At 33.7% G+C, this 25270-nt stretch overlaps 2 protein-coding genes across 3 annotated transcripts; both read left to right on the top strand.

Moving 5' to 3' along the window:
- Positions 1 to 792: 792 nt before the first annotated feature.
- LOC125066720 (putative bifunctional UDP-N-acetylglucosamine transferase and deubiquitinase ALG13) lies at positions 793 to 11199 on the top strand. Of its 2 annotated transcripts, none has more exons than XM_047674955.1 (15): positions 793 to 943; positions 1184 to 1434; positions 1513 to 1610; positions 2516 to 2670; positions 3175 to 3636; positions 3705 to 3998; positions 4185 to 4357; positions 5557 to 5652; positions 7649 to 7736; positions 8109 to 8249; positions 8356 to 8471; positions 8702 to 8808; positions 9219 to 9320; positions 10219 to 10346; positions 10644 to 11199. In XM_047674955.1, exons 2-15 carry the CDS (start codon positions 1204 to 1206, stop codon positions 10778 to 10780), a joined length of 2328 nt encoding a protein of 775 aa, XP_047530911.1. In that variant the 5' UTR covers positions 793 to 943; positions 1184 to 1203; the 3' UTR covers positions 10781 to 11199. The 2 variants fall into 2 exon arrangements, with proteins under 2 accessions (XP_047530911.1, XP_047530910.1); XM_047674954.1 differs by having other exon boundaries at positions 7646 to 7736.
- An 8201-nt stretch (positions 11200 to 19400) lies between these two features.
- Positions 19401 to 25162, top strand: LOC125066717 (regucalcin-like). Its single transcript, XM_047674949.1, has 5 exons — positions 19401 to 19555; positions 19748 to 19904; positions 23103 to 23312; positions 23397 to 23609; positions 24535 to 25162. Exons 2-5 carry the CDS (start codon positions 19748 to 19750, stop codon positions 24867 to 24869), a joined length of 915 nt encoding a protein of 304 aa, XP_047530905.1. The 5' UTR covers positions 19401 to 19555; the 3' UTR covers positions 24870 to 25162.
- The last annotated feature ends 108 nt before the right edge of the window (positions 25163 to 25270 follow it).

Genomic DNA, 25270 nt, shown 5'->3' with positions numbered 1-25270 from the left:
ATACGAAACAAATTAAAATAACAAAGGAGAGAGTTTTGCTTTTTTTGTATAGTTTTTATTGTATGTAGGGTATGTAAAATGTAAATGTAAGAATAAAATAATCTTCAAAATTAAAATATATTTTGATTGATTTTAGAATATTATTTACGGCTTAATATCTAAATATATCATTAATAAAAATAGATATATAACGTATTAAGTTAAGTATTATCGATTTCAATTTCTATTTAACGAATATTGCCATAACAGATAATTTAATCATTGCAGTATAATTGAAAAATCCCACATTCTAATAGTTATTCGATATTCCACGCTTTTTCATTATTTATTTATTTTTTACAGTGTTAAAAGGAATCCTACGTGAACGTGGAACATTTATAAATTTTTTAACATGAAGTTTTAAATTAATCGACAAAGATAAAAGTATTTCAAGAACTTTATTGTAGAAGAGGTCTTAATATCGCAGTAACTGCTGTTATACTAAATAATAAATGTTTAGTAGCATAATACGCTGAACTACACATTATAATGAAAACAATCTTATAGCAAAATTGGAGCATTGCTTAGAACGCTGTATAGAAATACATAAACTAAGATTTTATTTAAAAATAACTAGTACAAAATATAAAACGGAAAGAAAATAGATAAAAATGTTTTTGTAATAATAGATATATTATTTTGGTATAACATTTTTTCCTGATAATAATAGAATACAACCATAGAGTATTTTATTATATCGGAGATTATCTGTGGAAACATAGGTAACATTTTTGCAAATTGGCATTTTGAATGTATTTTGATGTAATTTTGATTTTCCTTCCCGCCGGCTCTTGACGGTTGCTTTTGGCACGTGCATTTTTTCCTCTTAGTATTCCTGAAATATCATAAGTTATTTCTGTTTAAAGTTTAATACTGATGCTGACTGTTGGAATTAATCTATTCGGTAAGTGTTTGTATGATTATTTCACGTATTTTATTTGCTATTTTATGTGCACGTGTTGTATATCGTAGACAGCAAAACAACCATTTGCATTTACTAGACAGCGTAGTTACGATATGGTTTTGCAAATCAATTGTGAACGTCGCGAAATGTTATTTTTCTATGTGACGCGAAATACTTGTAAGGAATAACGTGTAATCACTCGTTTTGATAGTAGCGTCATTTGTTTTTGTTTACCTACAGATTGTTAGCAGTGTTAAACAATGTCACCTTCACCGATCCGATGCCGTGGGCCGTGGAAAATACATAAACGCTTATCCGAGCCAGATCGTTGGCTGGATGAGATGGGTTTTTTTCGAAAACATACGGCTCGAGATTCGACCTGTCTCTTTAGAGCTGTTTCGGAAAATATATATAATACGCAGCGCTATTTTCACAAAGTTCGTCTCGACTGCGTTCAATTCATGGCTTCAAAGCGACATCTTTTCGAAGGGGTAGGGCTTATCATTTAATACTGTTGATTAGGAATTAATAGAGAACTAGGTGTTAACATGTTTTATTTTGTTTTATAGTCGTTAAGTTGTCCATTCGAAAACTATCTTAAAGAGATGTCTAATCCGTCAGAATTCGGTGGGCTGATTGAAATATCGGCTATGAGCCACTGTTATAGGTAAGGATGATAATTACATTATTTTGTTTATGTATTTTGCCAACTTTACGCGTCATTTTAGTATCTAATAAGATTATACAGCTTAAACCTGAATTCATATTTTACACAAATAACTGTATTTTTTCTAAAATTGTAAAATTAAAATATATTTTAACGCAATTATAATACAACAATAAACAAGGCAAATTGAAATCGCAATCAAATATTTTAGTATGTAAATATGTTATGAAAAATGATTTGTTAAATTATAAAATATTTATCCTTGTCCATGATCACTTAAAAAGGGACAGTACTAATATGTGTTAAGAATGCACGTCGATTTGTCAGGAAAAAAATAAACAAAACCAAAACAAGCTTATATTCTAATGCAATACAATTAATTGCACACATTTAATGAATTTGTGTTTTTTAATATTGCCTTCATTATTGAATATTTTTACTTAATAGCTCTAAACTAAACTTTTCATAATATAATTTAATTTGCCTACTTTTCAATATTTCCTATTATCTCTAGATTTTATGAATACATAAGAAATAGCTAATATTTATTTAGGCATTTATTGTTTTTTACATTCAGTGTAGCATCCACATATTAATTTTGACATAATTTTGAATTATAACATGAAAAGGCAAGTAATCTTTTTTATAAATTCACAATGCATATTTTTTAAGAAGCAATTTTGTATGTATTATTATAACTCCAATATTAACAATTTGCTTCCTATTATTCTCTATATCTTCATTAGTCTGTAAAAATATTTCGAAATTCACCTTATGTCTATGTAAAATAAAACTTGCAATCCATACTTACATTGTATTTAAAACAATATGAATTAACAACTTTACTTGCCGATCAATGTATTATTTATTTATCAAAGATTGCAAATATTATAATAATTTTACAGACGGGACTTTGTGATTTTCGAAGCTAACAAGGGCCCACAAACTAAAATTTGTAATGGTTATGGAGACACTATTTACCTGTTTTACTCGCCCGATACTAAGCACTTTGATGCTGTGTATACCAAAGAATTCATAAATGCTTCATCATTTTGTCAGTGTAAGTTATAAACGAAAGTTATTAACGTTTATTTAAAAACTTTGCTACACGTCGAAATCTTTTCGTTTATGTACATGAATTATAAATAAAAAATTACAAAGACCTTCTTTGTAATAGCTTCTGCAAGTAATATTTCATGTTTGACAAGAAAGTAGATGGTTGTTTCTTCTTAAATTTATGTATTGACAAAAAAAAAGACCCGCTGAGCTTCTTTCGCCGGTTCTTCTCAGGTCAGGGTGTTTCCTTTTCCGAACCGGTGGTAGTGTTTAATTTGACTATAAATAAGTAAGTGTAATGCTTCTGTGTTGAATAAAGGAATTTGAGTTTGAGTTTGTAATATAAATTGCATCATTAAACTTTTTCCATAATTTCACAAATATATTAAAATTTCTCTTATTTATTGCAATCTTGCCAGTCTTTCCTTCGGTGGACAACGGTAAGCCTGATATCCTTATTTTTAAGCAAACTTATACCATTAGTTTCACCATTTCAATGTTTTTATAGCATTGGTATATGAAATACTTTACGACGGTGTTTACCAACTGAAGGACTTGCCTTACGCTGTCGATAAAATGTTACACGATAAGATGCCGACAAACCACATTGAGTACTTCATGTCTGAAAATGTCGAACGTCGCAAGAAACAGAAGGAACGAGCTAAGATTTTCATCGAAGCTCCCAGTGAAGATGACAAGGATCGGAATAATAATGCTGTAGCATTGAAATGCAAACATCACACTGAAGACATGGAAAGAGCCAGTCTTTTGAAGGAGTCGTTGAGCATTTTTGTTTTCAACCGCAGTCTCATACAACTGGAGAATGTCTGCATGAATTGTCTGAATGTCAACAGTGCTAAGGATTTACTTGAGAACAGCATAACTCCATTTCCATACAAAGTAGCGAAGGCCCTAGATCCCGATATTTACCGTAATATCGAATTTGATGTCTGGAGTGAGCTTCGAAGAGGTACTAGAGTTACTAGATCAGTTAGTGGCGTTAGGAATAATTATTATAAATGCAATATGTGTTTGCAGAGCTGCGTTACGGTGCAAGGTACTGTGATGGAACGACACTGCAAGTCGGTGTTAAATGTCTTTGTAAACTACAGCCCGATCAGACCATAGCTTATCACTGTCACATCCAGGAGATGCGTCCGGACGGTGGGCCCTGTCTGGTCTTTATTGAGGAATTGGGAGAGAAACGTCTCGTAAATTATGATCAGTTAGAACCATTGCCGGTTGATGAGATCAAACCCTGGGCACCTCCCTATAGATACTCACGTGCCAATTCACAAATGGTTAATATAAGCCAAATGTTGCAGCAAATAGGTGTGATTTTTGTTTTTTAACATTAAATAAAATGTACATAATACTTGCACCTTTAATGTATATAATAAAAGTATCATTTGCACAGCCAAATTCTCATGACATTGTCCAAAGTCTAAAAAGAGCAGTATTGATCATTGTATATTTTATATAAGCAACGTTGCTGCAAAATGTTATGTTTTGACACAGGCAACATATCCCGCAAACAAGGGTTAACCAAGACACGAAACAAAACAAAAGTAGATGATCAGAAGAATGAGAGTGTACCCAAGGCCTCACAGCTGGAGGACAAATGTCAACTGTACCCGCAACAGACCTACACTTATCCACATCTGGACTACTTAAACTTTCAACCAATGCCTGTTAGTTAAAAGTAGCGAGTAGGCTAGGTTTAGTAGTCTCATGTTTATAAGCATACCACTTATGTATAATTTGCCATTAAATAAATGATTCAATCCTATTTCTTTTTTTTTTAATTCAACAAACAAAGGCATTATATAATTCTTTTATAAGGCGTTATATAATTGTTCCTTTGTCAAATTTTACTTTAAAAAGTCTATTTATAGTATATAACCAAAAGTGGTGTGCATATTTGCATTCATGTATTTTAAATCCATATCGTAGCTATGGTAGTGATGTAGTTTGATTGTTTTGTTGTAGTTATGTTATTTATTATGTAAATTATATATAAATGATGGTTATCAATAAAAGATATTTATAATTGATTATTTTCTTTGTATTTCAATTTGTTGGTTGAAATTAGAGTTGATTCCCTTAGTTGTATACTTTAAAAAAAGTTCTGGAACTTAGAATAACGACGGTTCAAAAAAAAAAGTGCTTAATTTTTTTATGTATTGTTTTGATATAAATTTTCTCATGTGCAAGTTCTTTGGGAATGAACTACTGTATTTATTTTGTGAGCGTAGTGCGGTTGTTAGTATTGGTAGATGTGTGTGGTAACTTGTAGTATATATTTAGATGTAGTGACACTTGTAATGAGTGTAAACTTGACGCTGCTGCACAATACTGTTGACTTCCCATTTAAAATTATTATAATACACTTAATCAAAATATATATATATTTTTATGTATATTTATATGTGGAGTGAAGTAAAATAAACTACTTTGACATTGAATTGTTTGGATATCATTGGTATCGCAAATAATCTATAATATTCATTATGGAAACTTTGGAAGTAAAATTAAAGTATATATATATGTATATAGTGAAGTGAAATAGTAATGCATTATATATATAAATAAACTGTATATAGTGCATAACATAGCAGAGCTACATATAAGCAAATAGCATGGAATATTTAAATATAAGGTTTGTTTACCTTAACTCCTTCTAGGATTGATCGATTGAAGATGTATTTTATATGTATTGTATGTATATAACTAAAGTATATATATTTGTCTTAACTGTGGGATTTAAATGGGAAGTCGACAGTTATCATCAAATTGTTCAATCAATATATATAAATGTATTACTTTCGAGTAGTTGGTGTGCAGGTACATCAACAGTTGTTCAGTGCGGTGACGTGTGTGTTGTGTGCAGGTTGAAGTGAAAGCCTTGCCCCTGATGGTGGACTGTCGGCCGGCGGGCGCTCCGCCCCACGAGCTCGCGCACGCCACCGACGCGCTGCACACACAGGTACCTCACTGATTATATTTTGTGCATTTATTGTTTAAATCAACACTTAAAACGATAAACGTATTTAAGTTATATTAAGCAATATATTTGATATTATATTTAGCAAGTTTATATAAAACAAAAGGAGTATTTAATTGATAACATCAATTTGAATATTTTTAAAAGAGCTTTGTTTTTATTTATTTTGGAAACCTTAAATAAATTAAGTACCTTTTGACATAAAAAAAAAATATATATCAAATTAGTAAATATATGTAGTCTTTTACAGTATTTTTTGGGTAGTAAGAGCGATCCTAATCGACACTTAATAATTCAATCTGCAATTGTATTGACCATGATTCTGTTTTACATTCATTAAAATGTAAAATAAACCTCATGGTTATAGATAGATAGATATACGGTTTGAATTTCATTAAAATTTAATCCGTGTACGTAAGTTGAATTGTAAATCCCCGAACTATCGATAATGTGGCCATATTTAAAAAGAAAAATTAGCTTTATTGCCAGTGTAAAAATCAGTCTGCTAGTTTAAACATTAAATATCAACCATTCCTTTTTACTATTTATTTCCACATTAATTCAAAACCATAGTCCATTTTGAACAATGAAACACTGCAATTCAAATTCAAAGTCGTTTGATTATCTTTACTCCTTGGGATAGGAATAACCTATAGTTTAAAAAAAGCGGCAAAGAGCGAGTCGGACCCATGAAGAGTTCCGTAGTAAGTAAGCAACAAGTAACAAGCTTTATGTTTATGAAATTAAATGTTTTTTTTTAAATATTTGAGTTGATTGAATGAAAGGTATATTGCGGTTAGCGATTTATAAAATAAAAAAAATTACTTACTAGCAAACCAATTTTGGGTGGAAGTTTACATGGTAATGTACATGATATAGTTACAGAGACGACGACGACGACACATTTTGCGACTTTGGAAGTGTCTCTCCCGCTAACTATCCAGCTTAGAAAAAAAATATTTTATAAACCTCGATATAATTTTTGAAGCCCTATCTATACACGTATGGGATTGATGAAAAAAACATTTTTGAGATTCAGTTTCTAAGTATAGGGAACCCTCAAAATTTATTGTTTTTTTTTTCTATTTTTGTGCGAAAATCTTAATGCAGTTCACAAAATACACTTAGCAAGTTTCAACGGTATAGTTCTTATAGTTTCGGAAAAAAAGTGACTGTGAAATACGGACGGACGGACAGACAGACAGACAGACATGACGAATCTATAAGGGTTCCGTTTTGTGTCATTTAGTTACGGAAACCTAAAAAGAAACAAAAAAATAAGTCATTTCACTAGTAAATCACCGACAGTGTTAATTAACTAATTACTTATATAAATAAATAATTTAAAACATGTAAACATTACGAAATCCGTCTCGTATACTATAAGTATAAGTATAGAAGACTACTACTAGCTAAGTATCATGTGATTAAAATTAAATTAGTATTTCCTTTAGTATTCTATCAACTCTTAAGGCGACAAGACTATCAAGTGAAAAATTGTATTTAAAATGGTGAGATTGTTTATATAATTTTATAATTGTCTTTGTAATGTTTTATGTTCTTATATTATAACGCGTGCCAGTAACGATAACATTTACGTTGCGGTTAGTACTACATCAGTACCGATAGCAAAAATATATTAGTTTTTAATTATAATTTTTTTTTTGTTGTAAAATGCAAATTTTGTCATTTTTATATAAGATTTTAAATTAACATGGTTATTTTTATTACTAACAATATTTATAACGGGATATTCACCATGTTTTTTATTTTTATTTGGTGGAGCTCGATATTTCGACATTATCTACGAATGTCTCGTTCACGAGACTCATCATTTTTTTATTTGTTATGTTACATATTGAGCTATTATATCTTGCTACGCAATGAAAAGCTGACTGTGACCTTTACGTGAACACCCTAACTATATTATCGAGCCGGACATTTCGGCTGATAACTCCCGGATTCGTGTGTGCAGCAGGCCGCCGGCGGAGACATGGCGCCGGCCGCGCGCGCGCCCACGCCCGCCGCCAGCGCGGCGCCCTTCGCGCACACCTACGCCAACAACGGTGAGTCTGATGGTGAGGGGCCCCTCAGTTTGGGGGCATCGTGATGTACAGGGGGCTTTATAGGGAGTTCGTTTATTTAGGGGAAAATTAAAAAAGGAAAGTATAGAACGGTAACAATAATGTACGTAAAGAAAACGAGGAAGAAACAAATAAAACTTATGAAAAACTAAATTAAAACAAAGGAAAGTTCAGCTATAAAAAATAAGAATTATTTTTAAATTGTTTGCAGTTGAAATTTCCTCTCAATTGGGTATACAGTAAAGACTTTTAATCGATATTTAGCCTCATCGAAGGGGTAATTTGAAGTAGTCCGAGGGGGTGGGGTGTGGTCTGTGGAGTAGCGTAGTGGAGCTGACGCGCGTGTGTCCGCAGGCGTGGCGGGCTACTGCGCACCGTACTGCGGCGTGAAGTCGCTGGTGTGGTGCGGGCCGCACCCGCCGCCGCCGCCGCCGCCCGTCAACCCGCACGTGTACAAGAGCGTGCAGCCCAGCGGCGCCGACCTGCCCATGAACGGTGCGGACCTTATCCACTCCATATATTCGTTTCGATTATCCATATTGTCTTTTATGCAATATGTATCTATGAACTTTTTATAACATCACTCTCGATGTGTTTTCAGACATCGCGACATTACGGTTCTACTTTAACCTGGGCGTGGAGTGCATGTGGGCGGCCTACGGGCCTCCGCCCCCCGCGCCGCCGCCCCGGCACTACTCGCCGAGGGATCTCGCCCAGGTCACTGATTTAAATTTTACCGAGCTGATAATTCAGTCGATTGATGTTCAAGCAAATCGGCCACGTGAGCGAAAGCGACAGTTTTATATTGTGTAATCTTAACTGCCCTATTTTGACGGTGACTAGGAAATCCATATTATGCTTTGCACCTAATATAACAGTTGAGTCTTACAATTGGAGCGGTTTGAGTGGAATAGTGTAGCTGAACAAACAAACCGGTGGTCCCGCAGGACATGCAGCAGGTGTCGCTGCAGGAGCGCGAGGGCCCCAAGCACAAGCCGGACAAGCCGCCGCTGGCGCCCCCCAAGCCGCCGCAGCGACCGCTGCTCGGGCCCCGGTACGCACTTCACACTGTTAATACCTCCCCACTTTTACCTAACCCTGGTACAGGTAAAACTAACATGTATAATCTGAGCAGAGTTTCTTTGAGCCGTTTTTCTCAAGTCAGGGTCGGTATGGTATTTAGAATTAATCTAAGATCCTCTGAATTAGGATTCTAGAAAATTTATACTTGTAGTTATTTATTACTAATTTCTAAACTCAAGAAAGTCTGCAGTCTGAGTGGAGAGTATTATATATGAAGTGAAGGACTCGGTACTGAATAACCCGGAAAAAATTTACTATTCATTCGATTTTAAGACTCACTCCAAGACATTAAGTTTCTGTTAAATTACAATATTCCGCTAGATAGAAAGATTAACTCGAAACCATTTTTTTCTTGTACTGTATGTTTTTATTTATGTACAGATTTAAACGTGGCGGCAACAACCAGGACGGCAACCAGAACAACGGCCACAACCAGAACAAGGGCCACAACAACAACATGCCCAATAAGGGACCTAACAACCGGTGAGTAACGGGATTACACGGAAACAATTGCCTCGCTAGTCATCTCACAGACGGCCTGGCTTAGAGCGGCATTCCGGTAAATGCTGTTGGATTGTTTCTTGTAATTAATTCTCAGTAACTGCCCGGAGTAGCAGACACTCCTGACCTGATAATCATGTTAAGCTGCTGGTCAGCTGGTGTTCCATGGAGTGTCAGAGTAAGGGCAGGGAGTGAACCGCGCAGCTGCGCAGGCAGATGAATGGAGTTATAATAAAATTTATTATTATTTTATGGAAATATTACTGTATAGGATGTAATAAATAAATATTGGACAACATCACATACATTACTCTGATCCCAATGTAAGTAGCTAAAGCACTTGTTTTTTTTTTGTAACAATAATATTTATTTGTTTTTTTAATTAACTCCATGTATTTTACATGTTACATAGTTGTATAGTAAATTATCGCAGTGTAAAAAGTAAAGTTGTATCAGATGCACTAATATTTTATAGAATATTAGTGCATCATAAATTAACTTTGCATGAATATATAGTCTATTCCAATCAATAGGACAAAAGCCATATAAACAACATTTGCCAATAAATTGACGCGATGGCAGTGGTTTGTAGAGCTTGAGTGACCTATGATATTTATCATTATGGATTTTCGAAAATATGGCGTTTCGGACGTTGAAAACTGCCGTCAGAACTTTGGAAGTCAATTTAAATGGATGTAGTCTAGTGGAGTAATGTTGTATTATAAATATAGATATATTGTTCAAGAATTATTAGTAGTGCACATTCACAGCTGAGCCACTAGCCAATCGTATGTTTACCCTTATTCCTATTCCGATCGGAATGGACTAGAGGTGTCGCGAGTGCGAGTAGTAATACGCTAAGAGTGAGGTGGCTGCGCAGGCGCAGCTCGGCGGCGGAGGCGCGCTACGCGGACGAGTGCGCGGAGGCGCCGCTCGTGTCGTTCCCCTACATCCCCTACCCGCCGCCGCTCTACCCCGTGCCCTACTACCCCGTCGACTCCGACCCCGGTGAGTGCCCACGGTGGTATACATCTTTTATTATTTGTATTCATATACAGCTAAGTGTGTAAACTATACCGGTTGAACTATTATAGGTATTATTTTCTGGCGATAATGAGACTGCTTGTAATACTTTCTTCGCGTTTGAAGTTTGCAACGACTTTCTAAATTATAGCAACGATACAATACAATAACATTAGTAACAGATATACCTATCTCAGTGATTTTTAATTTAAAACGGGTATCTCGATTGGTGCGACCCGACCATTATTTCAGTGTTTTGATTGTTTACCGTTCGTTTTCCAGCGATGATGGGAATGATGGGCGGCATGGGCTACGTGGGCTACGACGAGGGGGTGGAGTACGCGCCCGTGCAGCACTTCTACCCGCCGCCCTACCCGCACCCCCACCCGCACCCGCACCACCACCCCGAGCACAAGTAGACGTGCCGCTACCACCACCACCACCCACGGCTACCGGAAATTTAATGCTCTCTAATAGTAAAACTCATAATCAGTAAAAATTATAGTTACTGAATATATATATATGTATCAAGATTCGGACATTAAACCATAAAATATAACTTAGGTAGTATTGAAACAGTCACTTTTTAAATATATTTAACATATTACAAATGGTCTATAAAATACACGGTGGTATCAAGTTTAAACAATATGAATATCACAGTGGAAATACCATTTTAGTTGATTTTTACAAATATGAAGCTGATGTCAAAATAAAAAAAAAACCTTTAAAGTTTCCTCAAACTTATGTATATCTGTACCTAAAAGAAGATACAAACCTTAACTCCAATACGTTATATTCTAAATCATTTTTTTTTAAATTATCATTATGTTTTTAAAATTAATCTGCAATAATAGACAAACGTTTATTAAAAAAAAAAAAAAAACATTTATATTCAATAGTATTTTTATTCTTTTAAGTACAGATATTCAATAGTTTTGAAAAGTGAAAAATCTAAAAAAAAATAATAGTCAAAATAACATTAAATACAAGGAGTTCATTTATTAATTTGAAATGAAAATTAAAGACTGATATATATTTGTATCAATGGGACCCACCTTTTTCAATAACTACATATACCCCTTTATATAAAATATTGAACCTTATTCAAGGAATATTTATTCTGTATCGGCTAAGAAGATCCACAACGACTTTGCTCATCGAAAACGGTATACGATTAATATATGGCACTGACTAGACGTAATGGAATTCATTTTGTATCTCGTAAAATACTGCGCTTTCTCAAGAGGAAACAACTATTGGCTCAAATTCATTGTCAATTTTCAACAATAAAGGACCGATTAAAGTTTTTTATAAATAAATGTGCTGTTATAATATATATTCGTTTGTATGGCCGCAGCCGGTTTTGGTCACGTTGTGATGGAGGCCCGGCTCGCCTGCGGGGGCGGAGGGAGGCGCAGTATTTTACATACGAAATTCTTTGTACAGTGACAATAGATAGCCTGTTGTCTCGTGAAATGTTTGTGTCGTAATATGTACTTAATGTTATGTGTTAGGCTGTATGTACCGACGGGCGCATCCTGTGACTATTGTGACGAACGAGGCCCGCGATGTAACCGTACGAGTAGAATCTAATAATCGTCTAAATAAAACGTATATCGTCTATTATGTACGTGTAATACTTCCTTCTGAACTTATAATAACCTTTTGTCGAAGATTGCCACCGGCTGCCGGTCGCGGTTATCGTTACGTTATCGTTAAGTGTTCATCGGTGCTGCAAAATTGAAGAGGTTGACAGGGTTATCGAGATATTTTTGTAGAGGTTCGGAATTATACACTAGTGATTAGGCGCCGGCATTCCCTCTAAGGTGAGCTGGCGATGTTATGTATAGGTGCGTCGATGGCTTTATTGTTTGCCTATAGTTTGCCCCCCATTCGCAACACTCGTGCTCAACATATATATTGTATTATTTTTACATTTATTCTATATATATATGTTAACGTAACTGAGACTTTGATATTGTATATTATTTTGTTTCTCATAAAATATTATGTTTTCTCTTTTTGTTTGTTATTAGTTGTATAATATTTGTCGTGACTTTGAACCACGAGTGTTGTGATGTGTTTAAGTTAGTTTAGTTTAACTTAATTCCTAGAACTGACAGATCTCGCTACTCACTATCCCCCGTTGAATCTCTTACAGCAATAAAACTATAGTGTCGTACATTGATCTCAACGTTGTAAATGTTAATTTTTGGTGCTTGGGTAGTTGTTTAGGAAATACTGAATTTTCATAACGGACAATTCTAGAAAAGGAAAATCACATATTTCATAACCAAAACGGTTTGAGCTAAATTGTGTAATCTCGTATTGGTAGACTTTACTCGTTGATGTTATGAAAATTCAGTGAAACTATAAACCTAATCGCTTATTTAATTTGTAACTCACAAAAGACACGTCTTTGTGCTAGGTTTTATATATACTGACCTAGTTTTTGCATTTACTTTTAAACTTAACTAACGAATTGCATTTAATATCTTAATAGATCGGTGTTTTGGGAGGTGTTTAAAATTTATAAGTTTCGGATAAAAAATATTTGTAAAATAACAGAGACTACTGTAATTGTTTACTAGATTAACTTTTTGTTAACAAAAATATGATTAGAACATTAGTTACATTCGCTGCAAACGAAGCACCTATACACCAGGGACAAAGGACTATTTTTTATATATAAGATACCTAATTTTGTGTACAATGACGCTTTGTAACTTGCTTTTGTAAAATAATTTGCGTATTTACTATTAGATTGCTCGACTATTTTAATTATAAATTAGCACTATATTCTTATTATCTCATGCAAAATTTTCAGATGATATTTTTGGAGTGTTTTGTAACGTTTTGGCTGTGATTCGGACGTAATTTTGCAGGTTTGGAATGAAGGTCGGGCGCCATTTTATTGAGCGGAAGATTCGACACATTAATAGGACTCTTTAGTTTTATAAATTAATATTACGTAAAACAATACTTTTCATTTATTACATCATTGATAAAATTGTAGTTGACAACATTCTACATAGTAAATAACACAAAATAATACTATATAATACCTACGTCAAATTGATTTAGTGATTTATTTAGTATATTATTTAGTGTCAGAATGAATAAAAACATATCTAGACAGTCGGAGTGCTATGGTGTGTCGAGTCCGAGATTAACGATGAAAATTTATATGTATTAAGATTTCTAAATTTACAATAGTTTTTATATTTACAGCATATTTCCTATTATGATAATCTCGTAGCACGTTTTTTTGTAAAACTTATATTTAAAACGTACGTACGTATTCTCGAATACTGAATTGTAATCCGCCCATTGTTTTCGATCCGTACTTTACTTCTTTGATGTGTGTAATCACATAAGTATACGTATCGATGTAACACTATGTAACTGAACTTTTTATTGTTTGTACAGTGCATTGTTAAAAAATATATAAAAAAAACCTAAAAAAATAAGTGTAGTTTCGATTTTATAGTTATACGTGTGATGTTTCAGTGTAAAGTCATTCGGTGTCTCAGTATTAGTTTTAAAATCATTAGAGGATAGATTTTATTTTAGTCGTTAATTAATATTTACCTTAAATAGTTTAGTGTTATTTCTTTAAGTGTACCGTCAGTTACTTTAAAGTGTCGCCGATGTCTCAGGGTAATGATTTGTTTCTTCTCGTAACATTTAGTTGTAGTTGTCGTGCCAAGTCCGTATGTAAGTCTAAATTCTCTGCAGCGTACACGAGGTACTCGCAAATTGTTCGTCATATCAGTATATAATTGTGTTGTGAATATACAAACGGCTACATGTTAACAGTATGGTTGTACAGAGCTCAAAGCTAGCGTAATGTCCGCCTTTGGATTGTAATTCTATTTTTTTTCCAAATTCCATCGAATAAAGTAAACTGATTTTTTCATTTGATGCCTTTTTATTTCATTATCCTCGACAAATATGTGTGACTTCATTCCAGATGTTTTTTAAAAACTATACTGTAATATTTATACTAATATTATAAACAGGTAAAGTTTGTTTGTATGTAGGGAGTATTCTCCAGAACTGATTACGAATCATAAATATTTTTTACAGTATGGTACTGCAGTATGACTATACTTTATATAATGAATTACATTTATACATGTTATATGCTTTATTTGTATTCTATAGTGTCCGCGCGAAGCCGGGCTAGTCGCTAGTATATACATATGTTCGTAAAGTAGATTATACAGAAAAGAACCGGCATGAAAGTCGACCGTTACTTTGAAATTTACCTTTCTTACATTAGGTAAGACAAACAATAGGCATTTTATCTTTTTGGCATAAATTACTTAATTCTTCCTTGTATACCAAATTTGTATCAGTGATAATGCATTGTTTACATCGTCATTATTAGGTTGCTTCCATTTACTTCAAAATGTAATCAGCAAACATGCTAATTATACCTCATTACTCTTTAAAGGAATTCTTTTATGTTAAGGGAATTTGTGATTTTGTATTATAACAAATGCCTTTAACATAAACATGAAGATAATTTATATACAATAACAAAAAAGATCCGAAATTGATCCTTGATTCTTGTTATATTCTGGTAACCAAGTTTTGAACTTACTGAAAAATATTTTGCATTATTTAATATTGAATTCCCGCCTCTTGGAAATTGGAGTGCCGCCGAAAATAGTCCGTTTGCTACAAAGCATTTACAACAAGTATTCTTGCAAAGTAACTCACGACGGCCTCATATCGGATGACGTTGCAGTGCACGCGGGTGTTCGCCAAGGCTGCGTCCTATCGCCGCTTCTCTTCTTAGTCGTTCTTGACGGAATTTTGCTTCGCATCTTAGAACACAGGCGACGCGGCATAGAGTGGGGATTATCCAACGTCTTGGAAGACTTGGATTACGCTGATGACATATGCCTGCTGAGTCATACCCACGCCGATATGCAAGCTAAGCTAAACGATCTAAGTCAGGAAGCGGCAAAAGCAGGGCTTAAAATCAACATCCGGAAGACCAAGGAGATGAGAACTGGTTTGAAGAATCGCTCACCGTTGCTGATTGGCACAGAGGCAGTGGAATGCGTCCACAAATTTACATACCTCGGGAGCGTCGTGTCAGAGACTGATGGAAGTGAAGAAGACATCGCTTCACGGATAGCCAAAGCCCGAACTACCTTCGCGCAGTTGAGACCTGTTTGGCAATCACGGAAACTGACCCGAAGGATTAAACTTAAGATATTCGGGTCCAACGTGAAATCCGTGTTGCTCTACGGGTGCGAAACGTGGAAGGTTACAAAGAACATCTCACGCCAAATCCAAGTTTTCGTCAACCGCTGTCTTCGTCGCATTCTCGGTATTTACTGGCCCGAAACCAAACTTAGAGCTGTTGGAGAAATGCCATGAGAGCCCGATCGACAGTCAGATCAAGCGTCGTAAGTGGAGATGGATTGGACACACGCTCCGAAGGGACCCCGACCATATTCCCAAACAAGCTTTGGACTGGAATCCCCAAGGGAAGAGAAAGCGTGGCCGTCCCCGTCAAACCTGGCGACGCTCCGTTTTGGCAGAGGCGGCGAGCATCGGAATGACGTGGAGCGAGGTGAAGGCTGAAGCCCAAGACCGATCGCGATGGAGGACATCTGTGGACGCCCTCTGCCCCATCTAGGGGACATAGGACATTCATCATCAATATTGAAATAACGTTACAAAACTAGAAAATGTCAAGTCTATGTAAAACGTGTCAAATTTCTGAATCATTTTCCCAAAATATTCCGTTTAGTAAGAGGTAACCATTTTTTGCAATGATTTGCTTCATATTATATATATTAGTGAAATGTTGGTAACAGTCTTACGGTGATACGCGCTTTAATATCCTTTAAATTTTATATAATAATAGTAAATGTCGCATATCAGATAGTGACATTTCACGCTCGTGTTTTGCGGTGAGGTTTGAATTTTTCTTACATAATACTATTGTCATAAATAATAGTCCATTCCAATCTCAAGAGGAGTTAAGCAAAATAAACAACTTTGACATCGAATTATAAATTATAATCGCGATATCATTGGTCAAGATCTTAAATAATAATCATTATGGATTCGCGAAACAATGGTAGATTGAATGTCGGCTTCGTTTGTTTTCGGAGATTTAGAAATAAAATTACACACAATTTTTTCCCCGACTTCATCGGTCTATTATTATTGAATATCTTAAAAATAATGGACTGTTTTAGAATAGGGCTGTCTAAGACCGTTCCGAGGCCCTAGGGCACATGATAATATGGGCCTCTTTTCAGAGGCTGAGCTAGGCAGATAAATTCTAAAATTACAATGTGCATGTAACCAAGTTGTTAGTTCCGTCTAGATATATTGGTGTTGGCCGTAGGGAAGTGTAGTTATTCATAAGTAAGCTTATTAAATGTATATATTATTATGCTTCTTATGCTAAAATATCCTAATATTATTGAAAAAACAAAAAGTTGTAATAAATTTCCGCATGGTGCGCTATCAAAATGGGATGCGACATTTTGGAAATGTGATACGTACGGCCAGTCCGCTAGACAAACTACGGTAGCGCCGGCTAGCTTGCGTAAATGTATTTTGAAATTATTTACAATACCTAAACCTAAGAGCCGAGATGGCCCAGTGGTTAGAACGCGTGCATCTTAACCGATGATTTCGGGTTTAAACCCAGGCAGGCACCACTGAAATTTCATGTGCTTAATTTGTGTTTATAATTCATCTCGTGCTCGGCGGTAAAGGAAAACATCGTGAGGAAACCTGCATGTGTCTAATTTCAACGAAATTCTGCCACATGTGTATTCCGGCAACCCGCATTGGAGCAGCGTGGTGGAATATGCTCCAAACCTTCTCCTCAAAGGGAGAGGAGGCCTTTATCCCAGCAGTGGGACATTTACGGGCTGCTAATGTAATGTAATGTTAGAATACCTGCCGAATTCACACCTCAATTAAATAACCAACGTTTTAGATTCAGCTATATTATCACGGAACAATGTTTTCAAATGCAACAATCTTTTTCGCACTTACTGCGTTTAAAACTCTTAATAGATACATATGGCGACATACTCATGGCGACTGAATTGAGCATTTTTGAGCTTTAATATTTAGTAGGTTTTTAAAAATCTGTGGTGCTTGCTATGCTATATATGCTTACCGTTATAGCCCCACTGATCATTTCCTGCTTTATTGAAATGTAGTAAAGTCTTATCACTTTTATAAGTCAGTAATTAAAGCGATAGAGTGAAATATTTAAAAAATATATTTCGTTACTATATTCGTGCACTAATTTATATAGTGAACAATATTGTTACTTCTGTGGCATACCAAACTTTCTTTAAATAAGTTTAAACATTGAGATATTGAACATCTCAACTTATTGTTTCATACCTAGTTAAGTGTATATTACATAACGTTTTTGCACTTAATTTTTTTAAATAGCAGCTGTTTTCATGCTCTGCTTGGTAGACCTCATATTAATAGTACAAAATAATATATTTTATTATTTACTTAGTAATCAAACAACACATTAAGATTAGTATGTTGATGGAATAAACAAAACGAATTAAAGACAATGAAATAAGGATTTTTCCTTATTCAATTATTTAGTTTTTATATGGACTAAGATTATTTCGTATAATAATTGCTGTACGTTAGCGGTAATCTCTAGAACTAACGTTTTTAACACTAAACGCCCACGTAAATAGCGCTATCGCAGCAAAGCCGGTGGGTCACTACTCGCTAGTAATTTATAAATATCAATCGAGTTATTCGCACGACCTGCATCTATGTACATACCGCAGTGTGCATCTAAAAATGTCCGTCATGGACATGCCGTTTGAAGAATGAGGAAACTTGCTGAGAAAAATATATGATTATACAATTATTTTAAATACCAGGTATAAACCTATTTATTTTATTTTAGTATTCAGATACAAATTCTCATAGTAAGTACATTAAAAAGTTGTCTTTCAACAAGTGTAATGTAATATTTGCAACAGTGTTGACATTATAAAATTTAAAAGAAAACTTTAATAATTATTTTGTTTCAAATTAGTATTAATATAAATAAAACTTATTATGACTACACTAATAATATATTTTAAACTGTAGGATATTTTTATGTTATGCGCCTGTTGTGGAGAATTATCTCACAGTATAAACAGCAACAGAGTAATTACTGAGTACGTATTACTTGAAACATTTATTTAGATTAAATACTTGTCAGATAATTAGCTATATTATTTAAGTCATCGATAACAGAAGGTACTTTTCAAGAACTCAAGTCTAGGGTTGAAATACAAAAATTTAAATATGTTTATATTTCGATTTATATAAGCATGTCTCGAATAATAAGTTTATTGTTCAATCTATTATATACATCGATCGGTTAAGCTAAATTTTCTTATTCAATTATGTCAATATAGTCTTATTACTTATGTTGATCGATAATATTATTTTATTAGACCCTCATTTCCATTTTATTTTGAAAAAAAAGACAACTCAAACTGCTGTTTCTCGCTCGTGAGCTCTTCTTCATCGTCGAATAGCTCAAAATCAAAGTTTACGAAAGACATTTAATCACGACCGCTAAAACTTTGAATATATTTTATTGTATATAATAAAATCTTTATTTACGTAAGAATTATTAACATTAAGTCCTTAAATATACAAACATAAATTAAAAATAGTTACAGTATAAATCACCGTGTCGAATGTTGGCAAGAATGCTAAACCACTTACAAATATGGGTTTCAAAGTTGGGTGGCTTAGAAGAACTTAAGTTAACTTAAGCGTAAATACAGAAACAGAAAACGACATAGTTTTATACTAATATATAAATTATATAATAAGTCTATAGTAATCCCTTGCATCCATAATTACACTGGCTCACTCATCTTTCAAACCAGATCACAGCCATTTTAAGCAGTGCTAGTCTTGTTATTACCCCTTCTAGGTATTAAACTCGAAGGTGGCAACCCCGATGTAGATAGTTATGCACTTAAATGAAAATAAGTCCTATTTACGATAAAGTGTGTTGTGTTCAATGTGACCGTGCGAGTTCTGTTGTCTCATTGTGCAGCGTTATTGTAGTCCTTAAGTTTAATTTCAAGTCATACTTGAGACGACGTTGAGGCAAATCATTAGTTCCAGTAGATACTACTACTAGTAAAGAAAAGGTTAAGTATCTCTACGGCACAAATATTTATTAGAAAACATAATTCTTTGGCAAAGATTATTGTGAAGTATTTTTTTTTTTTAATAATTCGATTATTGTTTTATTTATAATGTGAAAAATAAATACTGCCATTATTTTTAAGATGTTTTTTTTTGTTGTATCTTTTTTTATTTCTTTGACGATATTTATTTAGATGTCATTAACAATAAAGAAAATAATTGAGCCCTTGGAGTTGGGCGAGGGACCACATTGGGACGATCGGCAGCAAGCTTTGTACTTCGTGAACATCTTGAAGGGCACCATTCATAAGTATGTGCCGGCCACTGGAGAACACACGAAGACTAAACTTGGTAAGTTATTATAATAACATATTTATAGCCATTGTTTTCTATAAACTAAGGAAAGTAGAAAAGTGTTTATTGCAAGGTATTTTTTATGACATAGGTAGGCGGACGAACAAATAGGCCACCTAATTGTAAGTGGTCAACACTCCCCATAGACAGTGGCCGTGTTAGAAATATTCAGACATTCCTTACATCACCAACGCGCCTCCACCCCTTAGGAACTAAGATGTTATGTCCCTTGTGCCTGTAGTTACACTGGCTCACACCCCTGAGTAATATTGCTTAGCGGTAGAATTTCTTATGAGTGGGTGGTACCTAGCCAGACGGGCTTGCACGAAGCCCTACCACCAGGTTAAACTTCTAAGTATACTTTCCCACTTGTAATTATCTGTAAATCATCATAAGTAGTTCTATAGTAAAACGACTTTATCTATTATTTTTTTAAATGTGTATAAGTTTTTAAAATGTAGATTTATTTTAGTATAGAGTTAATAAAAAAAATATATCTTCAAATATTAAAGTAAAAACGTTTAAAAATATTGGTTATTTTTTTATCCGAATTACGAATGACGGCATTTTTCAATTCTATCATATATTGATAGAATATGAGTTGTATTTCTTATGTTGATCGATAATATTATTTTATTAGATTCAAATTTTTCATTTCATTTTGAAATGGACATCTCAAAGAGTAGAAAACTGCTGTATCTCGCTCGTGTGAGATTCTTCATCGGCGAATATTAACTCTATTTTCACATAATGTAAGAATGATTATAATATTTTATGTACTTTTTTAATATATTGGTAGGCTGACGGGCAAATGGGGCTGGTCGCAAGTGGTGACCGCCGCCCATAGACGCTTGTATGAAATATTAACCATTTTTTTTTAAATAATCTGATTGTCCAATGCAATATGAGCGTTTTAAGCCTTTATTATATATATGCAAAGCCGGATCAGGTAGCCAGTGAAATAATTAAAGTTGAACAATTAAATTAGCTTAACAAAAAAGTACCACACTTGAAAACTTTAAATTATATTTAAATATTCAGTATTTATAATTAATGTTTTTGAACGTGCACATTAACAACAACCGAATTAAAATTTAAGACGTTAATAATAAACATGATATAAGTATCTTTAATTTATTAACATTGCTATGTATTCATTTTAAAATATTTATTATTATTTGAAATTTCCTCTAATGTTGATGCGAGATAGAGATATATAATCTCTCTCTTTCCTTCTCGTCTGCTGTATGAAACAGCGACGACAGTTTCATAGCATTCCTTCTTTAAGTGAAACCGTTAATTCTTGTTAATCAGGTTTTCAGGAAATGTATAACTTAAATACTTTTCATATTATTTCGCAAAACTGGGCAATTTTTCATTACAAATATTAATAAGCGGTTTTAATTTTATTCAGGTTGACAACCGCGCCTTCGTTTCATTAGGAGCAACAGCTTACTTACTAATTTAAAAAAAAGAGTATATTTGGTAGAGACTTTTGTATAATTTTAGTACCCAGCATCATTAATAGGCACCGTTTTAAAGTTATACGACACTGGTGAAATCAAATGGAGAACATTTGCGTAAAATCAACATCCTTTAAAGCAGGGATGTTATGGATGTGTCATTTCAGATCTGGATTGGATAAGGATATATAGGCCAGTCAATAAAGCCCGTGAAGGTCAAGTAATTAGTATCATTATGATTTTTTGATATGTGGTTTGGGACGTTAAAATAATAACAAATTAAAAATTTTAAACTTTTGGAGTGAACGCTAGGTTTAGAGGATGAAAAGCGTTTTTGCTTATAACTTTGTGAAAAAATATATTAGATGGTTGAAAATTGGACAGAAGGTGTAAATAATTATAACTTACCTTATATTAAAATTTCAACCTTTTATGGCCTAATATGTATAAAGAATACTTTAACAGTTTCGGATACGGTTATAGATACGGAACTATGTATTTTGGATTATCCGATTGTTTGGATAGTTCCGGTTACGGATATTAGAACATTTAGAAATTGTTAAAGTCATTATGACTAGATATTAGTTTGATTTTGTATGTTGGCTATTATTTAGTATTAGGTATAATCACAGAAAAAACCATTAGGTTTAAAATACAAGTAATTATAGTTTTTTACAAAACAACGATAAGATAAGTACGGCGATTGTTCAAACTAATTTCCGGCGACATAGTTTCCTAGTTAAATAGGTATTTTAATAATTACTAATTTTTTAATCGTTTCTTTTTAATGAATATTTAAAGGTTTCCCTGTGCGTTTTTACTTTGCTTTAGATAAAGGGGAAATTGCTGAAGTGTTTAACAATGTTGGCAAAATATACTATGTTTGCCCATAGTACAATTGTTTAAATTGGGGATGATAAGTTTGTTGTTCGCTAAACTGTGCGATATTATTAGAAGCTTGAGAAATAATGTACAATATGTCATTTAACGATTTTAAACTATAAACAAATGTATATTTCATTAATATTATAAATATATTTTATTCTATGACAAAGGTTCACGATAATTGTCTTAAGCTCAATCTTAATTTGGTACGGTACTATATTATTAGATTTTTTATTAATTTAATTGAAAAACAGCTAAATAAACTTTTAGCGTTTACGAAATAAATATATTCGGTTCATAACTGGATTTCGCAAGTATTAGCATGTTTATTCGTGTATGTAGGAATACCCATATTATTCGTTTTTTTATAAAATTGTGTTCAATTTGACTAATCTCTCTGTTTCAAATCGTTTCTTGATTCGCTGAATTCCTCCTTATTCCTAATCTTGCTAATAAAGTCCTTCACTGATTTGATGTCGTCCTTGTTTTAAAAACTTCTTAAACAATTTTATTTCAGTTCTTTTAAATCAATTATTTTAGATAGAAACTTACGTACGTACCAACATCGACTATAATTGGTATAACACCATACTCTTATTGATTCATTCAATGTTCCAGCTTGCCTGGAAGCCATCGCTTTTCAGTGCTAATGTCACCCGTATGATATATAATGAATGATTTAATATAAGTAATTAGGTACGGACAATAAATTAAAAAACAGCATTTTTAAATCGATATTAAAAAGTAATATTTCTATTAAGTACCTACTTTATTTATAACAACGAAGAACATGATAAACTTAAAATATATGTGATTATGTATGTATATTTTTTATGTTTTATTATAGATGGGTCAGTAGGTTTCATAGTACCAGTTAATGGCACCACTGATCAGTTCCTAATTGGTTTGGAGAGGAAATTCGTTATAGTCCAGTGGGACGGAAAAGAGGGTAGTGCGACCAAGATTGTCCGCGAGCTGGGCACCGTTGACCAGAATGTCGTGCCGAATACCAGGATAAATGACGGAAAAGCTGATCCCCGTGGCAGGGTGTATGCAGGTAAGATAAAAAATTTAAGAAAGGTTACCTCACCGGTTCTTTCGGCAAAATTAAATAAGCCTAATAAAATATCTATTCGATAAGGTACAATGGGCCATGAAGATCGCCCAGGGAACATTCTCCCAAACCAAGGCTCTCTGTACCGTGTGGATAAAACGGGGATACACAAGCTGTGCAGCGAAATCGGAATCTCCAACGGTCTCGCGTGGGACCTCGCGCGGAAGGCGTTCTATTACACCGACAGCATGGAGCGGAAAATCCGGAGATACGACTACGACGTAGACACGGGAAACATAAGTAAGTGTATATACATTTTATTCACACCCTAAAACTGTGAAGAGTAAATTTCATAAAAGACACAAAGGTTATAATCATTAAATATCCATAACAAGGTCAATGCGCCTTCAACATTGGAGACTGAGAAGCTATGTTCCTTGTTCCTGTTCACTACACAATTTTATGTCCTTTGAGTGTGTATATAAAGGAAATTTCTATACTATTCTATTTTGTGTTTCGAGATTTAAGATGAATTTAAGTATTATTCCAATAACTAGAGGACAAAGACCAAATAAGTAATATCCATTGGTCGAGAGCTTGAATACAGTCTATGATGTTCATCATGAATTTGCAAAATAATAGCTGTTTGAACGTAGACGAAGCTGTTATCGGAATTTTGAAAGTAAAAATAAAAGTGGATATAAGTAGTTAAGCGTAATAGTCTTGTCTATCATATACATATAAAAAAATTGACGTGTCTGTCTGAAATAACTATTAAAATAACAGATTAAAATAACCGCTTTTTAGTAAATGCATATGTATGTGTACACGCTACATATGATACCAAAATAACATTTTTTACAATTTTTGTCTGTCTGTTTGTTTGTTCCGACTAATCTCTGGAACGGCTGGACCGATTTTGACGGCACTTTTACAGATGGCAGATAGCGGGTGTAATAACGCGCGCGAAGTCACGGGTACAGCTACTATTAAAAATATATATAAATTAAAAAAATCTTAGTAGTGCACAATATAGTTGAGGTATTAGAAATAACATGAAATATGTAAATCTGAGGTTTGTTTATCTTTATTCCTACTTCGACGGGAATAGACTATAGTGGGATTCTGACTGAAGTTGTATTTGTTATTACTGTACCTAACAATGGAAGCTGACATTTTTATCATTTGTTAAAAATAATTGCCTAAAATCATAAATTTCTTCCAGCTAATCTGAAATATATATTTGACTTGGAAAAGAACAAAGTTGATGGCATGCCTGATGGTACCACTATAGACAGCGACGGTAACTTATGGGTGGCGGTTTTCAATGGATCTTGTGTTATAAAAATCGACCCGACCAGTGGAAAGTTACTTCAAAAAGTTCCAATTCCAGTACCCCAAGTAACCTCAGTGACCTTTGGCGGGCCAAACTTCGATATATTATTTGTGACCACGGCGAGTTTGAATATAGGTGGTGCCCAGGAACCGCCCTGTGGTTCTACATACATGGTTACTGGATTGGGGGTGAAGGGTCTTCCTAATATGAATTTTCAGTGCTGATGTATTAGATTTAAGCGATAAATTTTTCTTATAAAAAATCATAAATAGTTTTCCGTCCCATTGAAATTTAATAATACTTGTAAGTTTTCTTACGCAATAGTAATGGTGAAGGTGTGAATAAACTTTAAATAGAAAGAAAACCACAGACAGTGTACATATGTGGTAAACGTGCTGATTTTTAATGTTGCCATCAATAAAAAATATTTTTGAAAAATATTTATAAGATAATAAAAAAAAAAACTTTTGAAATGTAATTAAGTCTTCTATTTTAAAATATATTTGTATATTATGTAACTTTTGTGAGGGGGTTTAAATAAAATTATTTGAGTATTTATTTTTTATTTTTTGTAAAACTATTTAAAATATATGTTAACAATGTCAATAAATATATTTCTTGTTAT

This window comes from Vanessa atalanta, chromosome 10 (assembly GCF_905147765.1).
Source record: "Vanessa atalanta chromosome 10, ilVanAtal1.2, whole genome shotgun sequence".
Classification (NCBI taxonomy): Eukaryota; Metazoa; Arthropoda; class Insecta; order Lepidoptera; family Nymphalidae; genus Vanessa; species Vanessa atalanta.
Note: the sequence above shows the minus strand (reverse complement) of the source record. Positions and strands in the feature narration are given on the sequence as shown.